Source organism: Semicossyphus pulcher, unplaced genomic scaffold (genome assembly GCF_022749685.1).
Source record: "Semicossyphus pulcher isolate SPU_LCO1_2020_fin unplaced genomic scaffold, fSemPul1.0.p SCAF_12, whole genome shotgun sequence".
Taxonomy (NCBI): Eukaryota; Metazoa; Chordata; class Actinopteri; order Labriformes; family Labridae; genus Semicossyphus; species Semicossyphus pulcher.
In genome coordinates this window covers 23,594,496-23,607,959 of record NW_027211626.1, presented here as the reverse complement: position 1 = coordinate 23,607,959, position 13,464 = coordinate 23,594,496, and the positions used below count along the sequence as shown (strand labels likewise).

At 41.7% G+C, this 13,464-nt stretch overlaps 1 protein-coding gene across 1 annotated transcript; it reads right to left on the bottom strand.

Moving 5' to 3' along the window:
* Positions 1 to 1,415: 1,415 nt before the first annotated feature.
* On the bottom strand, positions 1,416 to 10,417 carry macroh2a2 (macroH2A.2 histone). Its single transcript, XM_069658512.1, has 9 exons — positions 10,245 to 10,417; positions 8,724 to 8,903; positions 7,978 to 8,084; positions 6,943 to 7,137; positions 5,331 to 5,429; positions 5,017 to 5,116; positions 4,843 to 4,932; positions 3,382 to 3,556; positions 1,416 to 1,945 (listed from the first exon to the last, which is right to left on the bottom strand). Exons 2-9 carry the CDS (start codon positions 8,893 to 8,895, stop codon positions 1,780 to 1,782), a joined length of 1,104 nt encoding a protein of 367 aa, XP_069514613.1. The 5' UTR covers positions 8,896 to 8,903; positions 10,245 to 10,417; the 3' UTR covers positions 1,416 to 1,779.
* Between the last annotated feature and the right edge of the window lie 3,047 nt (positions 10,418 to 13,464).

The window sequence follows — 13,464 nt, the reverse complement described above, 5'->3', positions numbered from 1 at the left end:
GGGCTCATTCTGGTGTTTTTAGTGAGAGGGCTGTTGTAAAAGGCTCCTATCTTCCCACTGGGAATCCTCCTAATGACAGCAAACATTCAAACAAAAAGTCTCCTCTTTAAACCAACTTGTCAGATTTCATGAATGACTTTATTGGATTATCTGTGTCTGTTTATGTGAAACTACAATTACTGCCTCGTGGTTGAATGCCTCCGCCCACAAGTCAAACTGCAGCTTACATCCACCCATGTGTTTCCCAAAGAATGACAGTGTAACTGCAGTTCGGTGGAGGATACGTTTGTTTATTTGAAATTACTAAACAATCGTAATGTAGGATCTAACAGAGGATGTGGCGCAATAATCCTTTATCATTTGTCTCTGTGTGTTTCTCTACAGAGGAGTAGGTCCTTCTCGTAACAGCTGAACAAACAGCGATGTGAGGTGTCGCGTGATGGGAAGATTGTCCACTCACCAATTTGCAGAGGAAATATTTTTTTTGGGCGGATGAAAAAAAAAAAAAAAAAGCCAGATGTAAAATATTCCCTCCATGTGTTGCATTCATGAGGATGGGACAGACCTGAGGTCAAAGGGACCCTGACCTTTGCCCCCAAATGCTGATCAGTTCGTCCTTCAATCTTCAAGTGGACGTTTGTACCAAAGTTTTCCCTTCCTCAGTTTCTGACAGAAAGCGATCACAAGAACGGGACAGATGGATGGATGCTGCTGCGGTGCGGAGGTCTAATGAAGCTTTAATCAATACATAGAAAGAGGAGTGAAAGTAAAAAGATGTTAAGATAGTAAAATATTTATTATGGGTCTGTCTGGGATCAGATAATATATGCATGTTGGGGCTGTTTTGTTAGTTGGTCAGATGAACAAATTTATATCCTTTGATGGTCAACAGTTTAGCTGTCAGGCTGCAGCCGTGAAATCAGCTTTATATTTGCAGTTGGAGATTATTTAAAGCTGCTGTGAGGAACTTTTGGTTTGTGTAGATTCTGGCGCCCCTGTGCACAAAGCCGTACCTCTTATCTCTTATTATTTTGTCCTGTACAAGAGATCTCATCCTGCTTTCTTTAACAGTCACATGTATCACTCACTTTAAATTGTTGTTCTGGAAAACGTAAACAAAGGCAGCGTGCAGTTAATCACTTCGTCTGTCACCTACCCCCCTGCCAGCAGATTTTGTGTTGAAAACTTATTCTGACAGGCTGCTAAGATATTTAATAAGTTAACTGCTGTAAGCAAAGGGTTGAATTGCCTGTAATATACAACATACACACAGTCATCAATCAGCATTTTATGTTAGATGATCAAATGCTCGTTCTCTGATCAATTATCTCTGTCGTTTTTAGTGTAATAATTGACTCGAATTCTCAACATGAGAGCAAAGGAAAAGAAGAGTGTAGAAAGTCGGAGCAGATCTCTGGTGTAAAACATCCGAGTTTTTATTTCAAAGCAGAATGAGAACCACAGTTTTTAGTAAACTAACTGTATCAGAAACTACAGAGGCCAGGAAAAAAACTGTTATATTTGTACATGGAATGTAAAAACATCAATGAAACAAGGAACCATAAAAGCAAACCGTACAGATTTAAATTATCTAATCTAAAAAGAATTTGATATTTTTAAGGGACAATGGAACAGAAATGTGAACAGCACTCCACTCACAAATATTGTTTTTTTCCTTTTAAACCAAAACAGATTCACATGAAACCCCTACTGTCATATCACCTACCTACAGCCGGGACAAACAACAGTTAGAAAAACAAACCCCTACAGCAGGAAGCCTCACTTGGTGTCCAGCTTGGCCATTTCCTGAAGGTAAATCCCGATGCTCTCGCTGTCAAACAACACAAAGTAAATGTTCTTCAGGGAGGAGCTGGTGGACGACACAAAATGGTTGGAGATGGCCTTGAGGATGAGCTGGGCGGCTGTTTGCTTTGGGAAGCCGTTCCTGTGGGAGAGATTCAGCTGGTTAGAGGAGTCTGTGGTGAGCAGGCGGCCTCGCATTGGAACAGTGTGCGGGGCGGTGCTGGGGACACGACATATCCAACAAGTCCAGTTGTGGTAACAAACCCATGGGTTGATGCAGGATGTGATTTTGAAGGGTGATTACATTGGTATTATTTTATCTTTGTTCGTGATTATTATGAGGCAAACAGGAAATACCGGATGTCTTCAAGAAACGTGAACTTGCATGCAGAGCTTAAACCGGTCTGAACACTGCCTGAAACCCAGCAGCCATTAAAAACACCTGGGCCCTACTTTTTCAATAAATTGGGGTCCTGGAAACGCTCCAGTAGATCTCTTCTGCAGAAGCTGCGACAGGCTGAAGTGGCTGAAACGTCTGATGCGTCAACAACACTTTCAGTATGTCAACTAAGAGTGCTTGTTTTTCTGCCAGTGACAGGCTGAGAGTGTTATTCAAAGTGTCTGACAACATTATAAAGAGGAGTCCTACGCAGAATGACTATTTTGTTAAGGTAAGAGCCTGCACCTGCCTCTCTTTAAAGCCACCAGACTCCATTGACAAAAACATCATTTTACCTCACAGAACATGGAAGTGGCTGCTTTGACTGGTTGGTGTTACTGTTGGACAACAGCTTTTTTACAACACTGAATATGGAAAATTGGTGCCTTCAACCATCTTGGGATGGCTTTTTTATCTAGACACATAGACAAAGTGAATGTTTACAAATTAAATGAATGTGGTTCGAGCATTCAAAGGACCACTGTGGAAAGAGATACTGGTCCCATGTTTGATATCTGGTCCATAAAGGGAGTGTGTTACTGCTTAAGGGCCCGATCAGACAGAGCGCGTTTTGGTTTTCAATGAGAGTGGCGCTTTTTGCGTTGCTGAGCACCTCGTGTTGAAAAAACTTCAACTCAAAGCAGAAAAGCGCCCGACGTCATTGCCGTGTTTTCTCATTGTCCAATCGGATGAATGTAGAGGCGGGCCTTCTGTCAGTTTACAAAATAACGGTTATGTTCATGACAGCTAATGATTCGGTTGTTGCCTTAACAACAGTAAAAAAAAAAAGGCACAGCAAGCTGCTCTTTTTTTAACCGTAGGCTTCAACAGAAAAGGCAGTGCGGTGCGCCTTGCGTTTTACAACCTGCAAACGTCTGATCGGGGCCTGAAACAGCAGCAAAGCTTAATGATACAAAGAGGAGTTTCACTTCTTTCAAAGGCTGCATTTCTAATAGATTATAAATGTATTTTGCATTGTAACTCTTTAATGATGCCCACTTGTTCCAGTGGTCTCCGGCACTTTCATCGACGTTTGGAGACTCATCTATTCCTCTTTGTTCACATGCTGTAGTTAGTGTTTTTCCTGATTGACACAGAAACCCTTTAAAGTGAGATTACTGATTGAGAGTGGAGCTCACCGTCCGGCAGGAAGTGAAGGGAAAGCCACAGACTTGAGCTTCTTCTCTTCTGCTGCAGAAAGGCAGTTCTTCACCGTCTTCTCCAGCTGGTCCTCGCACTTCTCCGAGCCCCACTGAGGGACGTTACAGTGGATGATGAAGCGGGCCGCCATGCCGGTGGCCTGGCTCACTGCCACTGCGGGGTGCAAACACATAGACGCAAAGTCTGAGACTTCAGCCTTAAACACAAACCTGGGGTCTAAAGAGATGGGGGTCCATACAAGCCACAATTTAATTCATTCATGTTACTCACTTGTATTCAATTAGATTTAGCTTCATTTTCGTTGCACTGATTACATGAGTGAGAAAACCAAATGCAGTTTAGCAACTAGAAGTGCAAAAAAAGGAGGTCCAGTTACTGGAGGAGGGTGTAAGAGAGGTAGGGGGCTTTTGGGGATGGAGAGGGCTATCACAGAGTTGTGCAGAGATCAGCAAGGTGACAGCTGAGGGAAGAAGTTGTTCCTGATCCTGTTGGTCCTGGAACAGAGATTAGCACCTCCCTGAGAGGAGGAGGGTAAACAGTGGCCGGGGTGAGAGGTGTCCCTGAGTACTACAACACAGGGAGAGAGTGTTCACAGACAAACGACCTGGTGTTTCATGCTGTGCTAGCCGGTGATGTCAAACAGTGATGTAATGTGAAGTTCTCGAAACAGGTCCTTGGGCTTGACTCAATTTTATGAGTATGACACTCATAATTCATCCCCCCAAAAAAACAAAAACCTCGAGACCCAAAGTGACCTGAACTTGGTGATACACAAGTTGCATCCTTCGCATCCTGACAGGGACACACACATTTATTTACCCTCATTAGGTGTCTGTAGTTACGATGCTAGCCAAGTTGGAGAACACGTTTATGCTTCAGACAGTCATTTCATTAAAGCTTCTCTGATCAGAGTGTCGCCAAGATCGATACAAAAGTTCTTCAAAGCGTTACCTCTTCACTCTTAACTGATGGTGTCCTGTACATGCGTAAGTTCTGCTCTGTAATGAAAACAAATCTTCCTGCTGTCTTTTAAGTGTTGCACGTATCAATCACTGTGAACCTTTGCTGTAAAATGTAAACAAAGGCTGTTTGAGCAGCGTGCTGTGAATCACCGCATCTGACACCGACCCGGTGGCAGCGGGAACAGACATTAAATATGACCTTATACAGTAGAAGAAGTCAATGTTCTCGCTGATGGTCCTGATGGTTGTTTTTGTAAGTATCAGTATTAAATTCAATCTGTCTCATAACCGCCTAAAAGCTCTTTATGATCATCTTAGCTTTTCGCCGCCTCTGGGGAGACGAGGCCCAGCGGCGGTTCTGTCTGCTGCTCTTCATCTATGTGAAACGCATCTGTTACTCAAGGCTGAAGAAAGACCTCAAACATCATAACCCAGCCCGGCTGACAGCTTATCGACGTATGGAGATTCACGTTATACCTGATGCCACCTCCAAAGGCCCTTGTGCTTTCCGTAGCTCCTTGACTCCATCCTGGAACTCTCTGCCTCCGGCTTTCTCCAGGGCGTTGCCTGAAAACAGCAGAGCAGCAGGTGAGCACAACACTCGACGTATAGAGTGAAGTCTGTGATAAGAAGTTAAATACTCCTCCTCACCCACTCCGTCTTTGAGGTCCATCTCTGCATTAGTGGGGTTAATTATCCCCTCCACCTTGATTGTTCCAATTTTGCTGATTTCGCTCTCCGTTAGTGAAAGCTGCGGAACCACAAAGCCATCAACACAGTGTGAGGAAACAGCTGCTGCACTTTCTGCTTCAGTCTAAATGGTTTTAATGATTAAATGTTTACACTGGCTGTTACTCTGAAGTCCTTAATAAAAAGATCCTTTAGTACCAATTTATCTCAACTATCTGCAGCCTTATTCCACACACCAGCACTGGCCTACCCTGGGTCTAATAACAGCGTGTTACCTTTTGTCCGAGGAACAGGCTCTTTGCTGACAGAATGGTGAATCCTTCTCCAGGACCGTCTTCCACTGTGGAGTTTGGTACAGCCTCGCTGTCTGTGCTCTTTGCCGGACGGAGAAAAAAATGGTACAATTACACCAAACTTAAATCATGTGAGAGTTAGCATCTGGGCGTCAAACCTCAGTACTTTTATGAGTGCAAAGTGTAAAGTGTCAAGGATGAAGAGGGCATCCAGTGCTTTGACAGCTTGTCTTTGATCAGAAATGTCATTACTTCCTGAGTCTGAATTTTTCCTGCTTTATTAGTTTTTTTATTCTAATCACATTTCTTGATTTAACACACAAGCATCGAGTAGTTTGGTATGTCACATTTCTTAAACATCTTATGTTGCAGGAAACAATACTTGGAGTGATTTAGAAATGGATTCATTACAAAGTCTGTCTGGTGGAACAGGCCATGTTTACTATACATATAGTAGGGCATCACAGCTGAACAGACAAAACGAGTGCAAGTTCATTCTGGCTCAAAAGTTCTCTTCATTGGCCGATACATCTGTAATAAGTAGATTTTCCCTCTAAATCTGTATACGTCTCAAAACGTTTGTCATCAGTTGGAGATTTGTTTAGTTTTTTTCCTTTCCAATAAAAATTCTAATATAGAGACTTGAGTGTCGGCAAAACCTGATACCTCTGAAAACCTGACTGCTACAGTCACATGTCCAAGTGTCTTTGGGGAAGACACTCAACCCCAAATTGCTCCCAGTGGCACAGCCATCGGGTATGATTGGGCATAGAGCTGATTGGAGATTGCCACTTTGCCAATGTGTGAATGTGAGTGTGAGAGCGTGAATGTGACAGGTAGTGTAAAAGCAGCTTTGAGTGGTTGGGAGACTAGAAACAGTCCATTACCAGTCCATGATGCCAGCGGGACTAAAAAAATACACATTATTAAACTAATTGCTATAATGTAAGTATGTTGACGAATATTACACTCGTTTGTTTGTTACCCTCACATGATGATTCTAAGCTTAATCCAAAAGGCAGCAGGACTTGGTGGAAGTTCTTGAAGACTTTTCACCGCTCATCAGAAAGGCTTCTTCAGTTCTGAACTGACTGGTGGACGGAGCTAGAAATATAAGCCTCTGTAGGTCATTAGTACTTACTAATGACCTACAGAAGCTTATAAATAAGACACGGATGAGAGGTGAGGCTTATATTTCCAGCTCCGTCCACCAGTCAGTTTAGAAGTGAGGAAGCCTTTGGGCTGAGAGGTGAAACGTCTTCAAGAACTTCAACCAAGTCCAGCTGCCTTTTGGATTAAGCTTAGAATTACCATGACCTGGATGACTGAGAACCTCGTCCTCAAATGATGCTTTACCTGAAACCTGTTGAATTTTTTTGGGTGGGGGTCAAATACATTATGGTATCAGAACTGACTGACGTACTTGCAGATACCAGATACCGCATTTTAGGCAATATTGGCTCTAATGTTAAGAAAGTTTCGGTCAGTGTACAACAATCTCAGAAGAATTTCCTTTGCATCATATGGGAGTGTTATTAATGGTTTCCCCCTCTATCTACGTTTGTGTTCTTTCCTTTCTGTTGGTGTCACTGACCTTTGGCTTGCGGCCTCTTTTGCCTTTGACCTTTTTTACGGTTTTGACGGGCTTCTTGCTCTTTGAGCGTTCCTCCTTCTCTGGGACGGATGCCTGGCTGTCCACTTTCACCCGGCTCCCCCTTTTCTTGGAGAGCAGCTCTGGGTGGATCCGAGGCAAGACCCCCCCATTTGATATGGTTACCCCCCGCAGAAGCTGATGGAGGAAACATTTCAGAAACAGAGAGTTAAACTTCCTTGACAATATTCAAAACAAACACAATGTCTCCAAAAGAAGGTCATCCTCCGACTTATTCTGTGCAAACAGATGTGAGATGAATGTGGTTGTTCAGTGTTGTGATACTTAACGCCTTCTGAAATATTAGCTGCTACACACACCATCTGCTGTGAGCTGAAACCTTCACAATCAACCACGCATATGCCCCGCACACAGGGGAAAGACCTGAGTCACATTATCATGACAGCAGCGTACCTTGTAAATGATAGAACAATCATTACATAATTATAACTACTTAGCTACACTTCTGCGATCATTACAAAGTTGTTTATATATTAAGCATTTTACCCATATGGTCAGACAGTATCCAGACATATCTGATATCTCTGTAAAATCCCTACTGAGCCTGACCACAGCTCAGCCGTACGTGTGGTTGTAGTGATGGAGCCACTGGTGCTTCTGACAGAGCAGAGGAGGTTAAAGGTGCACTACGCAACCTGATCCACTGGCTGCCCCAGATGGCAGATGTCTTTAAATGTTGACCTCTTTATTTAGAGACCAAAACTTGATCAATATGTTTATATCAACAACGGGTCAAATGACAGTGTGTACTGTCAAAGTTGTAGCTCATATTGATATACCTGCAGAGAATTATTACCAACTCTGCAGAAGCCCTCAACTACTTGAGCTCACTGTAGTTGTTGCAGCTCACAAACAGACAGCTGTTTTTAGTGGTTAACCCACTGCACACAACAGACACAGATTTCCAAACAATATGAACGCATTAGAGTAAGTTCAGCTGTGTTTTGTATCTCTTACCTGGTTGAGCTCCTCGTCATTGGCCACAGCCAGCTTGATGTGCCTGGGTGTTATTCTGCCCTTCTTGTTGTCCCGCGCAGCGTTTCCTGCTAACTCCAAGATCTCAGCTGAGAGGAGAGAAAATATAGTTTGGAAACCCATCAAACATGCAGTGTGTGTTCTGGTGTTATTTACTTTCCACTGTGTGCCTCTCGGCCCATCAGGTGGAAAGAACACGACAGTGAAGGCATTGAAATCTGCATCTCCTGTGAGAAACTGTGTTGAAGCAGTGATGTGGACTTAGACACAGCAAATAAACACGTATTTAAGTCTTTTTTTCACTCTTTTGCAATGCTTTTTGTACGACAGGCTTTATGGCCCAGGGAACTTATTCCTAATTCCAAAATTATTTGTTCCACAATGAACACAGTTTTCAGAATTTATAATTACAATGCTTTATTGAGGGTCTAATCAGTCCAGGAATTTACGCACATTTTAGTCAAAGTAATTTTCTATGTTGTTGTTGCGTTTTTATTCGTTTTATATTTATCTAAAAAATTATTGAAACAAATAACATAATTGTATAATTTATCAGAACATATTCATCATAGTCATAGTAATTCAAGTATTAAATTACATGCAATATAAGTTAAACTATTTTATTTTCTTCTTCTTTTCTTTTGCACAACTTGTTAAATACACAAATATGCTGTTATAAACACTGAAACTGGTATGTACGGAGCTTGAACCATGTCATGCCACCCTACCTGCCAGGTACTCGATGACGGCTGCCATGTAGACAGGTGCCCCCATACCGATGCGGTATTTGTGCGTGCCGGTGCGCAGGTATCTCATCATCCTCCCCACAGGGAAGATGACACCCGCCCTGGCTGAACGGGATAGCTTGGTGGCCTTCTTCTTTCCTCCTCTGGCTGACATCCCGCTCTCTGATACACAACACAACCACAGAGTTTTCACAGGGATTATTTTTTTGATCAAAATTAGTTCCACTAAAAATTGTAATTTCAAACCAGGACAAAAAATCAAAAACACAGTGAGCACAGTTAATTTCCCACATTCTTAAGCCACATTTTAATAATTAAGGACAAGTTACCCTTTTATGAAAGAGACATCTTAGTACACAAAAGAAACCAGTTATATACACCAGTGGAACAGTAAGTGTGAGGTTTCAAAGAAAGTGCTTTTGCTTTGGTAATCCATAAATAACTGGATAATAATCAAACTGCATTCAAGCTTAAATAGATATGGCAAAAGGGATTTATGGGGGTTGACGCAAACTGACAGCTGAGGATGATAAGATGGTCTGTGGGTTTTCATTGTTTATTTACCACCTTGAATCCTATAGAAATAATATTTAAATTATTCAGTGTAACCTATGATTATATACATATTTAAGTTGGTCAAGTATCCGCCAGGGGAGCTTGACAGTCTACACAAACTCTGCATGAGAAAGTGGATTAATGTTAACATGTCTGTGTAATAGCAGAACAGGCAAGGGGTTTTTTTGTCTACGAGAAACACATACGTCACGTCCACTGCTTGTACCTTGGGTGCCATAAAGGCCGCTCGTTTTTTTCCCCCTTTTCCTTCTAACCATATGTTGACCGAGGATGTTACGGAGAAAAGGTTACCCCCCTCATCTTCCCAGAGGTTTCCATGTAAACAAGTTCCAGCAGCGCCGCTCAAACTCACATATAACCTGGATGTATGCACTAATTAACGCAGGAGCTCACTAGTGGTGGAGGGATATGGTGTATGTGAGTGAGGTGTTCGGCGCATGAGCCGACTGGAAAAAGACGGGAATGTGAGCGGGGCCATGAAGCCTCACGTTACTGTACCGAGCCAACCGATACAGTCAAATACACATCTTCGACGTCGCTACGCAGACGTTAAACTTGACTTTTCGGTTATTTATATTGACGAAACCACTGTCGCGGTAACACTAGCTTACCCGGAGAACTGTATTTACACATAATCTCTAATTTAGCAGGGAAAGACATGAAGCTTCGGGTTAATGTTAGCTAGGTTAAGCAGGTCGACATGGTTTAGCTAACGAAATTATTCAGTCCACATTCCGCGAGCCACTTTCGCGTGTTACCGCACAATAGAGACATTAACCACAGCGACCCATTTCTTTAAACAAGCCCCCGCCCGCCCCCTCCTCCAATCCTCTGCATGTGTGTAATCACAACAGACATGGAAAGTAGCCCCCGTCAATCCGGATATGCGCCGAGGCATAAAAAACGAAAACCCCTCCAAGTTTCTACCTGTTTTGTGCTCCTTTCACGCGAATCGGCGCGTGCCAGAGATGCTTCTGCACGGAACACGGAATCCCCCACGGCTTTGTTTTGGTTCTGTTTATTTGCTGTCCTTGTGCGTAATCTTGCTTCCCAACCTTAGAAAAAAAAAAACACAGAGCAAGCAGGAACAGCGTAGTGTGGTCGGAGGCTGGCTCTGTGCTACTGATGCTGCAAAGGGGAAAAATTCAGTAGAGGGAAAATTCAATGAAACGCCCCCCTAACATGGCTTCAAGAGGGAAAATGTTGGCTGAAAGGGACGCGATATGCTTAGATATAATGGTAGCATTGTGTTTGAGGTAAAGCACATATAATATACATAAAAATATACTACAGCTGTAGTCCCAATAATAACCTAAACTAACCTCTCTTTGGGCCTAATATTGTGTATTTTTTACTACATATTTTCCAGTCTCTCAGGCAGTTTCTGCATGCTTCCAAGTCTAACAGGTAGCCCAGAGAAACAGTAAATGAATCTGCAGAGACTGGTGGAAGTGAATCAGACGGATAATCCTGGCAGCCTGTTTAATGCATCAGAAGAGAAATCACCAGGGACTGAGAGAGTCTCAGCAGCCAATCAGATCACTTGACTCCATCTTTGATATGTCAAAGCAGATAGATCAGTTAGAGGGGATGCCAGCCACATCCACTTATTGAGCATATGGTATGTTTAATACTTTCCATAATGTTGTCAGACACTTGGAATAACAACCTGAGCATGTCAGTGGAATAACAAGCTCTTTTTTTTGTGATCGACTTTCTTACATCTTATTTGCTCCCAAGGATAGGGCTGGTCGAGCCTTTCAAGCCAGATCAATTGAGGCGATCGAATGAAGCAATTGCAAAACTTTATGTACCTATTGATCATTAAGAACCATAAAATATGTAAAAGAAAATAGGCCCCGCGTGAAAAAAACATCTATTATCATCTAACAACAACTATTGTTAGCCACGCACAGAACTATTTTCTTCCATATGTCATTTTTCTTATGAACAGCTAAATCTATCAGGAGAATGAAATATCATAAAACCTAATCATCCCTACAGCACCAAATGTATTATAGTGTCACACACACTGTGCACATTATATCTTGCCATAGGTTAGCCTAAGAAAACTACATGTACTGTCTTAATGTTAGCAAATAAAGCCATCTGTGTAGCCTAGAACATTTCCATTATAGTTGTATTCATGTGGAATTTGTGCAGCTTTTGTCTAAGTTTGCTTGTATTTGTTCAAAGTGTTGTCTTTGTCTGTTTTCATATCCTTCTCTGAATCTAAAAGCCTCTCTGTGTGGGTAGACTGAGAGCTACTGAGAACCAGAGTATTGCTTATATGTGTCAACATACTTGGCAAACAATGTTGATTCAGATATTTTAGACAACAGTGTGTTTCCAAGTATGTGTTTGGACATTTCCTGTTTCAACATAGAGGGACCCTTGTGAACGCAGCCTGCCCTATAAAGAAATGGCTTCTCAGTTTGGTGTGGGAGAACTTGACTTAAATGCACAGAGGCCTGACCTCAACCACATCCTTCATTTTGGGATGAACTGGTCTTTTCTAGGTCATTATGGGACACTTGCTAAATCCACACTGATGACACTGACATCATGTTAAAGGTGGGAAGCTCAAATGTTATAATGTTGTACTGCTGTGCTCCAGGTTTGTAAATCGTTTAAGCGTAAGTAATCTTACTATAATCCAAAAGGACATTGGCCCATATTTCAAGAGAAAACATATTTAATGTCGTTTTACAGCTAGTAATCAACCACAACCACTAATTATGTAAATTACATAGCCTATCGCTGTAATGATAGCTGGCATTGATTGGCCAACGTGACCTTTTGATAGTGTTATTTCGCACAGTAGGAAAAGCACAACTCCCTAGCTAATGGTAATAAAAGCTAACAGTAATGTTAGCTAGGAATTGGTTGAGTGCTAATATTAGCTGTTGTGACTTAGCTGCCTAAAGGGTTCGCAAATGTTTTTATACCTCATTAGCTGACAACAGCAAAGTAACAAAAGCTAACGTTAGCATTCAACAAATTCCTAGCTATCATTACTGTTAATAAGCTAACATTACCATTAGCTAGGTAGTTGTGCTTTTCCCACCGTTTTTATCAAACAGGAATGTTAGCTAGAAAATGTTTAAATGCTAATGTTAGCTTTTTGACTAACAGCAGATAATTAAGATGAATAAAAAATAAAACCTAAGGAAAAACATATTAATAGTCTTTGTTTACTCACCAGTCAGTTGTCTCCACCAACATAAGTAGTTCCGTATGTGTTCATACTTCAGCAGACCAGTTTGGTGGCCTGTGTCATTTAGAGTTAGCAGCTTGATCAATCAAAACAAACAATCTGCTAAAACTTAATTAACTGTATTTGGAACACCTGAGGCGGAGTGATACACAAAGTTAACAGTCCCTGTGATGTCGTAATTATCAGCACTCATAGAATGCCAATCAGATTGCTTAGCACTAACTGTTGTATAATGCCTTATCAGGCTACATGTTTTAACTTGAAAAATGGCCTGATGTCCCTCCAGAGTTTGACTATCTATTGTCTTTTCAGTTGCTTATCAAACAAGAAGTAGTGAAAAGCCAACAATTAACCAGGCTTCTGGAACACAGCAATAACTAACAGCATTTCAGTTTCCCACCCTGAGTGTTACATCAGAGGAAAATGGCTGCTGTGTGAATATGGTGAAATATTTGAGGACAGCAGAGTGATTCTTCAACTGGAACTACTGGGATCCAGCCAGGCATTGAATTTCCCGCTTTTGCCCTGAAAACATGGATATTTAGAGATCTGTTTTTCCTTAAAAAATCTGGTTTGCATTGTAATGTAAGGCTCACTCTGCTGAAAAAAGGATTAACAACTACTGCGTTTTCCCTGGGATGTGCTCATGTATTTTAAAGCCCACCATATGTTATTGCTGTGCTGCAGCCTTTGTAATAATTCTTATGTATCGACATAAAGCTGCATCATATGCTCTGCCTCTTTTCTGCCAGTTTGGAGAGCATCTGGGACTAGCTTTACTTTTTATACATGTTTACATGTATTTTGTTATTAAAGTCTTACATGAGTGCAAAACAGCAGCGTTTAGTCAGAATAATCAACTGTGTAGGGACGGGCTCTGGGTTTGGCTCCTTTTTTAAAGATTCTCATCAACTTTACATACATTTTTAA